A 16,618-nucleotide genomic window follows, 5' to 3' on the forward strand; every position below is an offset into this window, starting at 1 on the left:
TTTCTGTCGTGATCAAAAGAGGAGCCGAGAGAACACGAGAGAAAAAAAAATGGAGCAGCCAGCATAGATTTGCGCCTTTTTCATCATTTTGATTTTCTCTTTCGCTCTTGTGGACTCACCAGTGCGCATCAAGGCAACTTTGAAGTCTGGAATCGACTGTATTCAAAGAATAGATACAAAAAGGGAAAAAAATAAATAAAGAGGAATTGGCCTCACGTCATGGCCCTCCCTTTTTTTCTCTTTTTTGTACCGTACTACCTTTCTAGCAGCTCCGTCTGGTTGTTGTTCCCTGACGGCCAGTCGCTTCCAATTGGCCGGCCAAGAGAAGCGCGACTCTTTTTCCTCCCTTTTAAGAGGCTAAGATTGCAGCTCCTGCTCAACAGCATGAGCTGGAGTTATATTCCTCGCCCATTTTTCAGTCTTTGGCAGGGGGGGAGCTAGGAACTTGTCTTATTTCTAAGTAGATACTACACTATATAGTAGCTGTGATTTTTCTCGGATTTGGGTTTTAAATCCTGGCTGGGATCGACACTCGGCAGCGGCGGGTGACGGGTGTGTTGCTGGCCCAAATCAAAGCCACCCGACACGCTTGATCTCTCTGTCGTCTCCGTCTGAATAAATCAGACAGAGGTTTCTCCGGCTCTCTCTTTGCTCTATACAGCCCATCAGCTCGACCCTAGTGTCTTTTCTCTGCTTGTTTTTCTCTGATTGATTAGTTTGACCGCCGTTGTGTGCCATCATCTTTTTTCTGGCTAAAGGGCAACATAGAGAGAATAGACGAGTCCAGTTAGGCAGAGAGAGAGAGAGAAGATCTCAAAGTCATGGCGACCGCAGATGCGGTTGCCGAAGAGAAGACACAAAACAAAATGAATACGACGAGCCATCCATCACATTGCGTCACTAAAAGAAAAAAGGAAAAGATAAAAATAGCCCGGAGAAGAAGAAGAAGAAGAAGACAAAGAACCGGCGGATGTCACTTCATTCTCCTTCCATAGACTTAAGACACGGAACTGTTGGTTAATACGTCGCAACTCCATCCTCGCAGAGTCCCGCTGATGGTTAACACGATCCATGAGTGAGAGAGAGTGAGAGAACATTTGGCCTCCATTACAAAAGGGGAAAAGAAGAAAAGGAAGGAAGGAAGGACTGTAGAGTGTTAAAAAGGGAGATGGTTAATGATTGAGTTTTCGGAGGCGTTAAAAAAGTAAAAAATAAAATGTCCTTTCAAGAAAGAAAAACCGGGAGAAAAGATATGCGAGCCTCAACTAGAAAGAAGAGCCAATGGCAGAAAGATGAAGAAGTGAAGGGCGACTTTTATTTCTTTTCCTTTTTTTTTCTTTTTTGGATGAGCCTAGCGGAAAAAAAAGAAGAAATTGAAGGGTCGAAGAAATATTTCCGCAGAGTCTGGTTCAATCCATCAGTGTCTTGACATCGTGACAGGGAACCTCGGCGAAAGACGGGCGCACAGTGGACATACAAGTGGTGGATGGGAAGGGGGGTGGGTGCCCCAGCTTCTCTTCTTCTTCTTGTATATATTTCGCCGTTCGGATACATTCAACTTCTTTTCTGTTCTTTTTTGTCTTCTTCCTCCTCCGCCAACACCACCACCACCTCCTGATGACTCATGCTTGACTGCCCTTAATGATGGACCTTGTGACTGATAGATGACTTCAACTCTAGACTAGAGACTTTTATCATTCATTCTCTTTTCCGAGCTGTCCGATCTCCGGCTCGGAACTGCGTGCCCGCTCAGTGTGTGTCGTATATACTCGTTGGATGGCGAGAGCCAGCGCCAGCTAGCATTCTGACGAACGATAGAAAAGAAACAAGAAACCTCCTCTCCATCGAAGAAAAAAAAGTCTGCGTAAGATGAAGGGGAGGATATAGAAAGAATTAAGAAGGGAAAAAAAGAGATGCCAGGACACACACACACAAAAGAAAACGGGCGAGTCGAGCTGTGCGCCATTTTTCACGCATCACCTCCACCAAATGGCCGTCATCGTTTTTCTTTTCTTCTTCACTGTGCATCACTCATATCAAATTTGATTTATATGCATATCTGCGTGTCTCCCCGTGTGCGCATTCGACCGGAGTCTCGAGACGAAACAGACAAAAATTTATAATCTAATAATGATAATAATAAAAAAGAGTTGGGGAAAAAACACACGGGGAATATGTCGAGATTGAGTCGAACGATATCAGCGAAAGATCCGCATAGCTCGAGTCTATGAAACCATGTCAAGCGTCCATGTCTCGTCTTAACTCGTAATTGACGTTTTTGCCATCCGCCGGCCAGAGGCCAATAGGCCAAGCCCGGCGGATACTCTTTGAATTCAAACGGAGCAATTTCTTTGCTCTCCTGGTACAATTAATGTGGCCTCTCTTAGCCGCACTCGGAAGAATTGGAAGCTTGGAAGTTTTCAGAGCATTCCATTCATTCTTGTTATTTTTTTCTCTCTCTCTTTTATTGACGTTCATCATTTTCCCTTTCAATTTCCTTTCCATTTTGTTTTAATTGGACTCGAATCGCTGTCATTTGATTCCCCCCCTGGACTTGTATTATTACTTTTGCTTTTTGTTTTGAAAACTTTTGGAGCAGCTAAACGCGTCCTTGTCAAATCGACAAGTTTCTCTCTCTCAGCTGATGCTCACTTAGTCGACCGCTCTTTTTAAGAAGAAAAATGTGGATGCTCCGATTTCTTTCTTTTTGATTTGTCTTGTTCACCATCTTCTCGAGTTCCGGGCGGGGGGGTGATGCGGGACTTTCAACCCGGTGGAACATATGGAATGCCAACTAGTTTAGGATGCGCTCACAGCACACACAATCCAATGAAAAAAGAAAAAACCCTAACGCGTTTGAGCCCAATGACTGAGGTTCTCTCTGGTCTTTTGTGTGTCTGTATGTGTCGGGTTGATTGGATAGGAGGCCGAAAAGAAAGGAATCACAGACACACACAAAAAGAGAACTCGAACGCCGGTGCCACAGAATTGCCAGTCATCGCACCTGGGCGGACGGAGAAGGAGGAAGAAGAAGAAAGGGGGGGGGGGCTTCTCCTCTTTCTTGCAATTCCCCCTGTCCTAGCTGCATAGGGACGCGGTTGCTGCTGGCCCTGGACGACTGTGTGATTAATGTTCCGTCACCCTCCCTGCAAATGGAGCCAGCACGATTTTTTATCTTCTCCTATTCCAATGGCGCGTTTCTCGTGTCCGCCGGTCGCGCTGACGATGCCGATGCCTTTTTGCCGCGCTGCGTGTCTTGTGTTGTAGGTGCATGCTGGTTGGACACCTAAACCCGCCCCACGGCCCATTGTCCTCGTCCCTGACGATGATTGACGTCTCTTCTTTTCTTTCGCCTCGTCCGTCTTTTTCTTTCTTTTTTCTTACTTGTCCAGCAGGGTCTCTCCCAGCCCCCCCCCCCCTTCTCTATATAGTATTGCTATGTGCTTTTGTACCGTTGAGCTGTTGCCCATTTCGGGACCCGACCTTTCCTGTCTTTCCGTCCTTCTTATTTATGATGATTCAAGCCGAGCCAATCGATCGATGGCTTCTGTCCCGTATTTATTTAAACTGAGAAACACACACGGAAAGAAAGAAAAACCCGGACGAAATTCTCGGAATCTTTTTTTTTTTCAAAGTTTTTTTGAGGCTATACAGTCCATTTTTCCTTTGTTTTTCATAAAGAGATAATGTACTGTAGAAACTGACGAGCGAGAATACGATGAAATAAAAGCAACAACAGGAGAAAGTGAAAATGAAGGAGAAGTGAAGAGGAAACGAAATGAAATAAAAATGAGATAAAACAAAAATCTAAAAAAGAAAAAAAGAAAGGAAATCTGTCGCCAGAATGATGGAGTATGTGGCATCATCGTCTTTTTTGTTTTTTTTTCTGGGAGACTCGGAGAATCCCAAGTCTTATCACCTCTCTCACTCTGCGCGGGTTTTTGTACGACTCGGCGTTTGCCAAGTCACTCTCCAACTTTATTAACGACTGCCAATCATTTCTCTCTCTCTCTCTTTTGGAAAAAGAGACGTGCTGGATGTCTACGGTGCGCTATTCTCTCGCTCCTCTTTTCCAACCATCCATCATCGCTCGACTTGAAATAACTGGGGGTCAAGGTGTCTAGACACCTCACGAGTTCCATCTCTTATTTTCTATCCCTTTTTGATTCTCTTCTTCTCATTTTTTTTATTTGCCCGTAGTAATAGTATGTGTGCGGGAAATGTTCGCGTCTCACTATCTTACCAATTCCTGACTTCACAAAGGATTGCTCCCGTTGGAAAAAGAGTTTAATTGAATGGCCCAGGTGGCGGAATTCCGGGACCATTCCTTTTGCGCTTTTTTTTTTTGACGGCCGAGTTCCGGTTATTATTAACTTTCGAGAGATTTCGATTGGATTCGCGATCACGATCGAGAGAACGTTTGTGACAAAAAGAAGAAGACGATCCCGATGGAAATCCAGGGTGGGAGCAATCAACGCTCAAGTAGAGCCTGGCACAAGCATCGAATACTTTGTCGATGAAATGTACTGGCTAATTATGATTTGGAATAGACGAGTGGCAATGCCATAGGAATGTCTATAGGCTAAAGGTGATGGAGAACGAAAAGTCAAGTGAAGAAGGACGAACGCCAGAGAGAGAGAGAGAGTGGAAAGTAAAACAGAGCGATCGAAAGACACAACTGGCGAAAGATAAAGCGAATAAGAATAATGAAAAGAAACAGACGAGAGAAAAAGAAGAAGAGCTGCTCCATCCAGCAATGGATGACCCGTCATGCAAACGTTATTGATAACTGACAGACATGGTCAGGATCACACGGGCAAAAGTAGGGGTCTCTCGTCAGGTCTTTTATTTTCTCTCTCTCTCTTCAGGTTCTTGACCATTTGGCTTTTGCTGGCGTTTTTCTTGTTCTTCGTTTTATCATGTTTCAAGTCTTCATTCTTCTTTTTTTTTGTTTTGTGGTGGTCTCGCAAGCAGACAGGCACACACACACACGGGCATCTAGCAAAAAGAAAAGCGAAAGAACGCAACATCCATCATGGCGTGTCAGCTGTCAAAACCTTTCGTGTGCTGCGCGCTAGAACTAACATCGCCCACCTTTACCCAACCAAAACCACCCGCTCCGCCCTGTCCTCCGCGCAACCGTCTGCGTTATTTCTTTTGTGGGTTTCTCTCTCTCCCCCACTTTTGGTTGTTTGGTTGGGATACACATATTCTGATTCCTTTTTCTTTTTTTTTCTTTCCCGAACGCACCTTTTGGCTTTTTTGGAATCGCCTTGGAATGGTGGATAGGAGACAGACAGAGACGCACACAATTATTGAGATATGCAGCGCTCTCCTTTTTTTATTTTATTTTATTTCCTTTGACTTTTTGTTTTGTTTTGTTGTTTTCTTACTTCTTTTTTCGATTTCGTTTCGGTTTGTCTCTCGTTAGATTCTCTTCTCTCGTCTTGTCTATCTCTCTTCCTCTTGCGCCTCTCGCGTCACGGTGGTTGGTTGATAAATCATGTTGCGGCATCGATCGAAAAACCGTCGCCCCGTTGTCAGCGATGCGGCCCCCATTGTTTCGGCTACCTTTCCTGCCTTTTGTCGCTCGGCGTGGTCGAGTTGTTTCCCGGAGTCAACAGGGACGACGACGACACACAAAAACCTAAAGAAAAAAAACATCCCACAACTGAATTGAAATGTATATTTTTTCAAATCCAAGAAAAAAAGGGAAAACAAAATAAAAAAAGCGAACAAACAAAAAAAGAAAACGAAACAAATGGCTGCCGCGCTCCTGCTGCTGTTGTCGTTGGAACAGGTCGTGATGTTGTTTCCCTTCTCTATCCGTCAACATATCAGCCGACATTTTACGATTGGACGAGTTTCTTCTTCTTTTCTCTATCTACATTTCCTTTTGTTTTCTTTTTTTGGGCTTTCAGTGTTTTCGAGCTGTTTTCAAGACTCTTATTGTTGTTGTTGTTGTTTGCGGCTCCTCCCTTTTATTTTGATTCCGCCGAGTCTGAGACTCGTCCGCTCTCTTCATCTCAGTCGCGCGCGTTCTGATTGAATCTATCCATCGGTGAACTCCCGCGCTCTTCCTTGTCCTTCTGTGCCTTGTCTCTTCTTCTCTCTTTGATTTATAATTGATACACCGGTAAGAGATGGGTTAGCTATGATTGGATCAATCGGCTTTGATCTCGATTGCTTATTGCCCCGTACGTATAGAGCGCACCGAAATCTGCCAGCGCACTCAACGCATCCCCCCGAACGAACGAACGAACGAACGAAAAACGGATAAGGAAGTGCATCGGTGGCAATTTTCCGTCCGCCGCTTTGTTTCTTCTTCTTGCCAGCCATTTGCCGAGCTCGACTTTGTTATCATCTTTATAGTGTATGAAAGCAATTAAAAAAGAAAAGAGGAGAGAGAGAGCCGGGCATTACAGATATCGCCAGAGTATTGTAGTCTGTGAACGAGGGATTGATCTTGTTGGTTACAGCGCAGGGGGGGGTGTAATCAGTCGGATAATTTCTGATTCATGTTCCAAAAAACCCGTGTGTGTGTGTGTGTGTCTTATGGGCCTCTCCGATATTACTCTCTCCCGCTAAGATAGATTTATCTATCAAAGGAAAAAGGATGACGGCGGATCTGTTGTTCTACTATGTGTAACTGCACATAGGAGGACCGCTGATATATAAGACGATCGGGACAAAGACAAAGACCGTGAAGGGGAGCTCTCTGATACCTAGCCATCAAATCAGAACTTGTGTGTGTAGAGAGAGATACGTGCGTGAGCACCGATCTTGAGTGCGCCGACATGAAGCGAAGCCGCACACGACCGTGCCAAGACCTTGATTGGAGCAACAACAGCCCTCCCTCCTCATCCCAATGATCAAATTGGTATAGGAGGCAAAAGCTTTCCGGTCGTCTTTTTTTCTTCTTTTTCTTTTGGGTGTGTCTCCCTGCCTACTACCCACGGCTGCTGCCAATGATACACGTCTATAAATATATATCTAGTCTACGTATAATATATAGATACACAAGCGGTCTGGCGGTGTAATCCCCAGTAATTACACATCGCTCCCCATCTCTTTGCTCTCCTTTGGGCCGAGTGTAATAGCAAAGTACCGCGAGCAATCGGCTATGATACTCATGTCATCGCCTTCCTCCTCCGCGACAAAACTCCCGGGCGGAATGAAGCCAATAGCGTCGTCTTCGGTCTTACTCATCTTCATCATCATCATCATCATCATCATCAGGACTTTGAATCCCCGTGTCGCTCTTGTCGAGAACCACCAACTTTTTTCTTTATCTTTTTTTTTTGGATTTGGCTGGCCGTCGTACCCCCCTTAATATTCTTTAGGCCACCTACCCCCACTTGGACCGAAATGGCTCACTTACACACCTATCGACGGTTAGACAAGAGAGAAACTTGGAAGGCATATCAAGTCTCGCAGTTTTTCTTAGCGTAGAGTCTGCTCTGTACCGTCTCTGTGTGTCTCTCTATCTAAAAGGGCGCAATGTGCCCTAGCACTAATTAAAAGTAATGAGACGGGGCCGGTGGTGTACTGAAAGGCGATCGGCCAAAGCATCCGCCTCCAACAGCAACCGCCGCTCTATCGCCTCCTACGTAGGGGTCGTACAGTAGTAGTAGTAGTACATCGCGCTAATTCCGACGTCAAAGGCGCTTTCATTAGAAAGAAACGGGGTCCGGCTCACCTCTCTCTCTCAACCAGCTTTTCTTCCAACATCTCACTCTCTCAGTGTGTGTGTGTCTCTCTTTCTTCTTTTTTTTTTTTATTTATTGGGTTCCATTTTCTTGTACGCATTGCGCGATGATGCTTTGGTTTAGTGGGCCCCGAGACAACGCGAGGTGTATCGATTTCCAAAAGAAAAAGAGAAGGTCCCACTTTGATCCTTTTTGCCCGGGCAGCGAATTCGGCCAGCCGATAGAGAAACACGGACCTCCTTAATTGCTTCGTTTGGAGACGACATGGTTGCCCCATCGGCTCTTGACAATCAAACAACGCAAACAGAAATGATTTCATCTGATTATTTTCTATTAACTCACTTAAAAAAAAAGAAAATCAATTCAGAATCGGAGATAGAAGAAATTCACTTTGGCACACACTTGGCAAAGAGTTTCCTTTTTTTCTCAGAAGAAGTAAAAAAAAGGAGCGGAATGAATGCGAGATGTGCGTAACGCAAACAGGACATTGGAATATGAAAAGCGAGAAACGACAAGCGGAGTGACAGCCGGATGACTTGATTATCCATTGAAGGTAGACCGGCGAGAGGTGTGCGCAAGTGTCAGTCAACCAGTTTTATTTTTTATTTATTTTTTATTTTTTTATTATTTTCTTCGTTGTCTGTCGGTCCGTGGGCGCTCCATTCTGTTTTTCTCTCAATTGAGGAGGCGGGATCGAGCCCAGAAAATGAGGAGCGAAATGCGGCCTTTTTGCTGTGACAGATCAGACAGACAGAGTAAACTCGTATGGCGAGCCCTCCTATATAGTCCCTTTTTTCTTTTCTCTCTCGTTCTGTTGTTGTTGTTGTTGTCTACACATACAAGTGTGTGTGTGTGTGTGTTCCTTTTTTGATAAAGCATTCAAAATGCCACCCTCAGGGTCGACAGTTGATTGACGTTTCAGTGGGTGAGAGAGGGAGAACGGTCCACAGCGCTACCAACAACTGCTGGTCGCTTTTGATGACTCGTGCCGTGGCTTGACACCAGTCTATCATCACACACACACATTCTCTTCGGATATGTAATCCCTTCTAATCTGTCTACCTTTTTATTTATTCGGATGCCCTTTCGTTTTTGGGAGGAGAGAGAGACCTGTGAGGTGTATACCTGATGAGTGACATTGACGGGGTTTGCTACCCACTTGACGTGTAGAAGCGAGCTACCGTTCCCTGTTTATCCTAATCCCGTATTATGTACCCTTTTTCATCTCTTAATTTGCTCTTTTTCATTCAATCCGATTTCAATTGTTTTCTCTCAATTCTTCACTCGGGCGTCACAGATGAATCATTGATGAATGCCATTTACTAAATGTTCTCTTCTTTCTATTTTTCTTACAGGGGAGGAAGAATTGGCGGCGGCAGCGGCAGCGCGTGAGGCAGCGATTGCGGCCGGATTACTCGACCCAAATCAAATCGGTAAGTGCGGTCTCCTTTCATTTTTCTTTTTTAACGTGTCGCATATTTATAAATTTCTCTTTTAATCTTATCCTATGTTTTTCTTGTTAATTTGAACGATTACAGTCGACGAATTCGAACCGGATCCGGATCAAAGTCAAGATTCTGAATCATCTTCTTCGTCGCCGGCTCGGGACGATGTCGACGAAGAAGAGGCACTGAAGGAAGACAAACCCAAACGGAAATCTTCTCCCCTTTCTCGCGGATCCATGAGTCCCGGTCGGAATAGTCCGGCGCCCATCATGGGCGATTCTACGTCGGCGGCGGCAGCTGCTGCAGCGGCCGCAGCGGCCGCCACCAACTTGCAGAACTTGCAAGCCTTCCTGGCCGCAAGCGCAGCTTTCCCAGGACTTTTATCCCACGGTGGAGCGGCGGCCGGACTTCTGGCCGGCCTCCCCGGTGGCCTACACTCGGCTTTGGCCATGCAGGGACTGCAGGGATTGCAGGGACTCCAAGGCTTACAAGGTCTGCAAGGTTTATTTGGCTCTCTTCCGGCGGCTGCGGCCGCCACCAAACATTCGACCAACGTCATGTCTCCACCGGCTGGCGCCATTCCGTCGCCGGGAGCTGGACGCAATGCCGATGTTTCCAGCATCATGGATTTCAGCAGCAAACGTCCCGCTGGCGGCGCAATCAAATTGGAAAAAGGAACCGACGCCGAAATGAACGACGAAGCGCCTCCGCCGACTCGACGTCGCGCTGGTGGTGAGTCGACTCCGCTGGATTTGAGCTCCTCCGGTGTCCGGAAACGGGACCGCTCATCTGGTGGTTCTACGGCCAGCGTCGGACCCGCCGAGAAACGTCGCTCTGATTCGATTTCGGCGGCCATGGCTGGATGGAAACCGGCCGGCGCCTCTCACACGTCCGATGCCTGGAACGGCCACCACAAGTCCAGCAGCGAAGCCAAGAACTCGTTCGCCAGTCCGCCCGACGCCTCCAAAGCCCTGGAAAGGATGACGGAATTGAGCCGCTTGTCCGGCGAGTCCCGATCGGGAGGAGCCGGCGGTGGCCGCCAGTCCGCCTGGCAGAGCCACTGGCTGAGCAAAGGAGCCGACACGGCCAAGGACGTCCTCAAGTGCGTCTGGTGCAAACTCAGTTTCGAAACCCTGGCCGCCCTGACAACCCACATGAAAGAATCCAAACACTGCGGAGTCAACGCCAGTCTCATGTCGTCCGCATCCAGCGCTTCCGGCGCCGCGGGGTCGGTCAATTCCTCTCCCGTGGCTTCATCACCTTCATCCTCGTCGCAGCCGCACCACCACCAGCCGCAAGCTTCGCCGTCGTCGCACCAGTCGGAGCGCGAGCGTCTTCCGGCCGCCTCCCATCCGCCGTCGTCGTCGGCTTCGACGACCACGTCCGGCAGAGGAGGAGGTCACCACTCGAGCAGCAGCAACAATCACGACCTATTGCTCAAAGAGTCCGGGCAGGTCCAACTGCCCCGCAAACTGGTCCGCGGTCAGGACGTCTGGCTGGGCAAAGGAGCCGAGCAGACGCGTCAGATCCTCAAGTGCATGTGGTGCGGGCAGAGCTTCCGCTCGCTGGCCGAGATGACGACTCACATGCAGCAGACGCAGCACTACACCAACATCATCTCCCAGGAGCAGATCATCTCCTGGAAGGCGGCCGACGGCGAAGGCGGAGCCACCGGAAGCGGAGGCAAAGGATCGAGCGGATCCGGCGCCAACCACGGCCCTGCTCAGCCGCATCACCACGGCCAGCAGCACCACGGCCAGCAGCAGCAGCAGCAACAACAACAACCACAGCAACAGCAGCAACAACAGCCAACGCAACAACAGTCTCACGTGAACGCCGTGCTGACGTGCAAAGTGTGCGACCAGGCCTTTGCCAGTTTGAAGGAGCTGAGCTCGCACATGGTGAAGAACTCGCACTACAAGGAGCACATTATGCGATCCATCAGCGAGAGCGGCGGCCGTCGGAGACAGGCCAGGGATAAGCGCAAGAAGGCCCTGCCCGTTCGCAAGTTGCTGGAACTGGAGCGAGCCCAGCAGGAGGCCCGATCGCTGACGCAACTGCAGCAGCAGCAATTGATTCCGGCCCAGCATCAGCATCACGAGCATCAGCAGAAAGGGTCCAGCACGGGACGGATCAGCTGCGAGAAGTGCGGCGACAAGATCGAAACGAGCGGGTTCGTCGACCACATCCGGCAGTGTGTCGGCGGAAGTGGGCAGTCGATGCGAGCCGGAAGCAAAAGCAGCACCCCGTCACCTTCCGTCGCCGTTCCTAAATCGGAGGCTATTAACGGATCCGGTCGCAAGACCCCAAAGTCCAACCGGCATCAAACCAATCCGTCGCCGAGGGCCAGTCCCATGAGCGTCGGATCGGCTAACGGGAGCGACGCGCCGGCCGCCTCCACCCCGGCGCCGGCGGCCTCTTCGACCCCGACCAAAGCCGACGGATCGCCGTCCGTTCTCAACGCTATCGAGAAACTGATTGAAAAGAGCTTCGACGCCGGCCAAGGAGCGAGCGGAGGCAAAGCCAAGGCGGCCGCCAACAATCCGACCGGCTCCAACATCTTGCGCCGGCTGGGCATCGACGAGAGTCTCGACTACTCCAAACCGCTGATGGATCCTCTGATGACTGTCAACATGCTGCGCCTTTACGGCTACGGCCAGATGGCCAGCAGTCAGCAACGGGAGCGGACGACCAGCGAGGCCAGCAGCAGCAACGCCTCGGCCGTGGCCAGCAACGGCGACCACTCGTCGCAGCAGCCGACGCATCAGAGAGATTCCGGCAAGTCAACGCCTCGCTCGGCCAACGGCGGCTCACCCCTCCGCAGCCGCAGTCCCAGCCAGAGTCCCAGCGGCGTCGCCAACCGTCGCCGGCGGAAGGATCCCTCACCCTCGCCCGCCTCTCCCGGCTTGGACGGAGACGTCAACCCACCCAGTCCGGCTGCCAGTTCGGTAGTCAGTGAACGCTCGCTGCGCTCGACCACTCCGGCGACGCAACTGAGTTCGCCCGACGTGGCCGGGCGGCGCAGTCAGAGCCAGACGCCCACCGACGTCCATCCGGCCCGTTCCAGTTTGAACGCTCTTTCATCCATGTTCGAGGGTCTCTCTTCGGCTGCGGCGGCACCTTCCTCAGGAGCTGGAACCTCTTCCGGCGGCGGCGGCGGTGGATTCAATCCGCTGGCGGCCCTGCAGAAATTGTGCGACAAGACGGAAACTCACAGTCCCTCGTCCAGCGGCCGTCCCAATTCGCTTGGCGGGGCGGGAAGCAGCGCCGGTGGTTCGAGCGGCAGCGGCGGAGGAAGCGGCGGCGGAGGCGGCGGATCGGGGAGCTCGGCCGGCAGCTCTGCGGGCACCAATCCCGGTGCGATTTTGGCTTTCAGTTGGGCCTGTAACGACGCCGTCATGACGGATTCGATCATGAAGTGTGCCTTCTGTGATACCCAGTTCATTTCCAAGGGCGCCTACCGACACCACCTGTCCAAGATGCACTTTGTCAAGGACGCCGCCGGTGGGAGTGTCTCCGCTCCAGCCCTCAAGGGCGCCTCGTCGGGCGGTTCTTCTTCGGCAGCCAACTCGGCCAGTGCTAAAAGCTCCGGGTCGGCCAGTGGCGCCAACGCCGCCTCGGCCGCCGCCAGTCCCCAACCGCCTGCAGGAGCCAATAGCTTCGAGAACGAGAGCCCTCATTCCAAATTCCTCAAGTACACCGAGCTGGCCAAGCAGCTCTCTAGCAAATACGTTTGATGGCTCCCTCCTTCTCCGCCCGCTACACCGTAAAACACAAACATTTTTGTCGCTATACACCACCTGATGATTACACACACAACAACAACAACAACAACAAAATAGGGGAAAAAAGAAGACGGACAAATTGGGCGACGCACCGTGACCGTTTGCGTTGCAGATGACGGGGCTGGTTGAAAAGAAGAAGAAAAAAAACAACCAAACATACGCGGAAAAAAACAAAGAGAAAGTTCTTTTTTCTTTATTTTCTTTCGACAAACAAAACATAATGACGTAAAAACGCAAAAAACACAAAAACAAATCAAGCAAAAACGTATAGAGCATCTTGTCATAGCTTAGATCTCCCTCCATTCTCTCTCTGTCTATCCTTCATCATTACGCGCGTTTGCATCTTGTGTACATGTTGTGTGTGTGACCCATTTGGCGCTCCCCCGACTCACGTCTCATCACGTGCCTCTCTTTTTCCACCTCATCCATTTTCAACTCGGAAGATTTTTGTTTTTGTCTTTCGAAAACAAATAAAGGGGAGTATAACATTTTTACACAAAAGAAGAAAAAAGAGCTTCGATCACGCTCACGGATTGACCGGAGCTGTCGGTTGACTTGTTGGGAGGGAAAGATCACGTCACCCGGTGTATTTATACCAGAGTAGTATTGCTCTCTCTTTTGCTTCTTCTTCTTCTTCTTTTCCTTTTTGCCTATTTCATCCATCATAAAAAGAAGAAGAAGAAGAAGAAGGAGAAGGAGAAGAAGAAGAAGAAGAGGAGGAACGTAACAAAAGGGTTGGCGTCCATATGAAGAGAAATATGAGAGAGGAGGAGGGAGGACTGGCGCGCAGGGTCTAATCGCATGCTGTCGGCCGGGTGATTTACACGCCGGAGCGTCACTATAAATCCGTCCGACAAGTTATGAATGCCGCCGCGAGGTACTCTTCTTCGTCGTCCGTCCTTACAGGCATCCTTCAATCTTCAAAAGGGCCAGCAACATTCTCTCTCTCTAGCTCTCTCTCTCTCGGCCGTTCTCCTTCCATCTTTTTTCTTCTTCTTCTTCTTCTTATATATGCGCTTCTTTTCTTTCTACTTACTCGCTCTGCCTCATTCTATCCATCCCTTTTTTTTCTTCTATATCCCGCACCGAAAGGGAGGAGAAGCACGAGGAGGAGTACGGGGGGAAGGTGAAATTAATCATAAATTTTCCGAGGCAAATAAATAAGGAAAAAAAAAGAAGGGGGGGATAGAGAGAAGAAGAAGAAAAAATGTTCCTCTTTTTTTTTTTTTTTTTTTCTTTTTTTTGCCTTGAACAAGATGATGATGATGATGAAAAAAGAAAAAAAAATGAAAGGTAATAAAGTTCAAGAAGAAAAGAAAAGAAAAAAAAAGGGCCTCGGCATGAAGTCCACGCCAACAAATCAAAGCGCCCGGACGGGCATCTCTCTCTCTCTGGGTTAGCTCTCTCTCTTTCTCGGTTTGCTCCGGCTCGTTCGTCCGACCGAGCGCGCATACGTATAAATATATATATATACAAACTACTACTACTACTACCACTACTATATATATATACATAAAGATATACATAATACCCCCTTTGGCTTGATTTGAGCCGGTAGGATTTTGTATTTTGTAATTTTTCATTTTTTTTTTCTTCTCCTTCTCATTTTTTGATGCCCAAGTCACGGCCCGTTCGACGTACAGTAATTCATTTTTTCCTTTTTGTTTTCGGGGTTTTTTCTTCTTCTCTCTCTCTCTCTTTCGCTTCCTGACAAAAACGGGAATCTGATTATTATTACTTCTTTGCTCCTGCCGACTGAATTGGTTGGAAAGGAGGAAAAACCCCCTGTCGTTATGTCGAAATATGATTCCACAGTAATCGACGACACACAGAGACACCCACACGTAGACTGCAAGCTGTTTGTTGTATCATACCTACATACGAAACCAATTGTTCCATTTGTCATTTTTACGTTTGCGCTCCCCTCGTCGATATCGACAATGTCACTCATCTCTCAGCCTCTCTATCGTCTGCCAGACGTGGGCCAAGAGTAATGGACCCGAGAGAAGAGAATCACTTTATACATATATATATATAATATACATACGCATTTCTAGCAGACAACACACACACAATCAATCGGTTTGGAAAAGAAAAAAAAAAACATTTGTCATTCGTGTGTCTCTCTCTAGCTCCTATTACATGCCCACACAAATCTCGCTGTGTCTGTTTTCATCCGACTGAACTGTGTAACGGGCGTTCTCTGTGTGTGTGTGTCGCCCGAATCGCTCGTTTCTTTTTTTGCTCTCTCGCTAAGAAAAATCTATTCCAATTGATTCTTCCTCCTATTTCGATTTTTGATTTGCTGTAATTCTCTCTCTATCTCTCTATCGCTCTTGAAACTATTTCGGTGTGCGCAACGATGATGATGAACTATGACGTAATTCACCTGTGCGTGCGTGATCCCACCTGGCAACCACACACACACACACACACACAAAAAAAAAATAAATAAGGAAGGAAATTAATGATCCCGGTTCCTATATATATTTTATCTCTTTAATTTATCCATGCGTGAGTGTCTACTTGTGTGTTACCGGACTGCCCACCCTCTTACCCTCCTCTGTTTCTTGTCTCTAATGATTCTTTTTTTTTCTAATTATTATTATTATTATTATGATTTTCTTTGACTATTTTGTCGACCCCATGCGCTGCTGTCGATTTAAAAAAATGTTTTTGTTTGATTTATTGGATTTTCTGTTAAATTGTCACTCTCTCTCTCTCTCTCTCTCCTTCTGGTGAAAAATTCCAATCTCTTTCAAATCAAATACGTACCGTACATTGAATCAATACGTGAAAAAAGATGTCTTTTATGTCTCATTTTCTCTCTAATATCGATAAGAAACCCCCTATACCCCGTCCCTCATATGATTATCCTCCTATTGATCTATTATTATCTGAATTATCTGTTGTCTTTCTTTCTCACCCATTCTATCGTCTATCTCTCTCCTCTCTTTCTTCAACAAAAAAAAAATGATCAGTATTCGTTGCTTGATTGGACATGTTGGATTTTTTTTCAGTGTTTCCCTTTTATTTTCGGTTTATTTTGCGCGCGCCATCTTGTTATTACACATGACTGAAAAACAACAAAAAAGAAATGATTCGTCGACTTGTTGCCTTATTATTCCACACACAGCCAAACACGAGAAAAATGAGCGAATTATTTTTCCTCCTCAACTTGAAAAGCGGCGACTTCACATTAACAGGTCGAATTATTATACTCACACGAAATTAGAACCTGATCTCGTGACATTCTGATCAAACTATTGAATAAAAACAGCACCAAATATTTAAAAAAGAATGAACGAAAGAGAAATCAGGTCCCGACGTAGCAGTCACACGATAACAGACAATTCCACATGGCTGGCAATTATTTTCAATTATTTATTTATTTTTTTTTATTTCTCCTCCCGTCGTCTTCTATTCACGAGGATTGTCTGCATTTAGATCCGATGGTTGACCCACTCTCTCTTTCGTTTTTGGAGTACAAAAAGTCAAAAACGAGACAGTGCGGTCATCCATCCATTCAAGGTATTTATTATATAAATAATAATAACGTTAATTCCCTCTTTGCTGATCCTGGAGGGTCTTATTGTGGCCATTTCGGTCTTATTGATTTTTAATTGATTTTAATCATAATAATTGATTAATAATTGATTTTTTATCATTTCTATCGATA

The 16,618-nt window shown here is 47.5% G+C and overlaps 1 protein-coding gene across 1 annotated transcript in view; it reads left to right on the forward strand.

The window, feature by feature from the left end:
* Positions 1–16,017, forward strand: part of LOC124340806 (protein tiptop-like) — a 55,592-nt gene extending 39,575 nt beyond the window's left edge. The window contains exons 2-3 of the mRNA XM_046793488.1: positions 9,065–9,142; positions 9,248–16,017. Coding sequence (XP_046649444.1) covers positions 9,065–9,142; positions 9,248–12,891 — 3,722 coding nt within the window. The 3' untranslated portion in view covers positions 12,892–16,017. The remainder of the gene's footprint in view (positions 1–9,064; positions 9,143–9,247) is intronic.
* Positions 16,018–16,618: the final 601 nt, after the last annotated feature.

Source organism: Daphnia pulicaria, chromosome 5 (assembly GCF_021234035.1).
Source record: "Daphnia pulicaria isolate SC F1-1A chromosome 5, SC_F0-13Bv2, whole genome shotgun sequence".
Classification (NCBI taxonomy): domain Eukaryota; kingdom Metazoa; phylum Arthropoda; class Branchiopoda; order Diplostraca; family Daphniidae; genus Daphnia; species Daphnia pulicaria.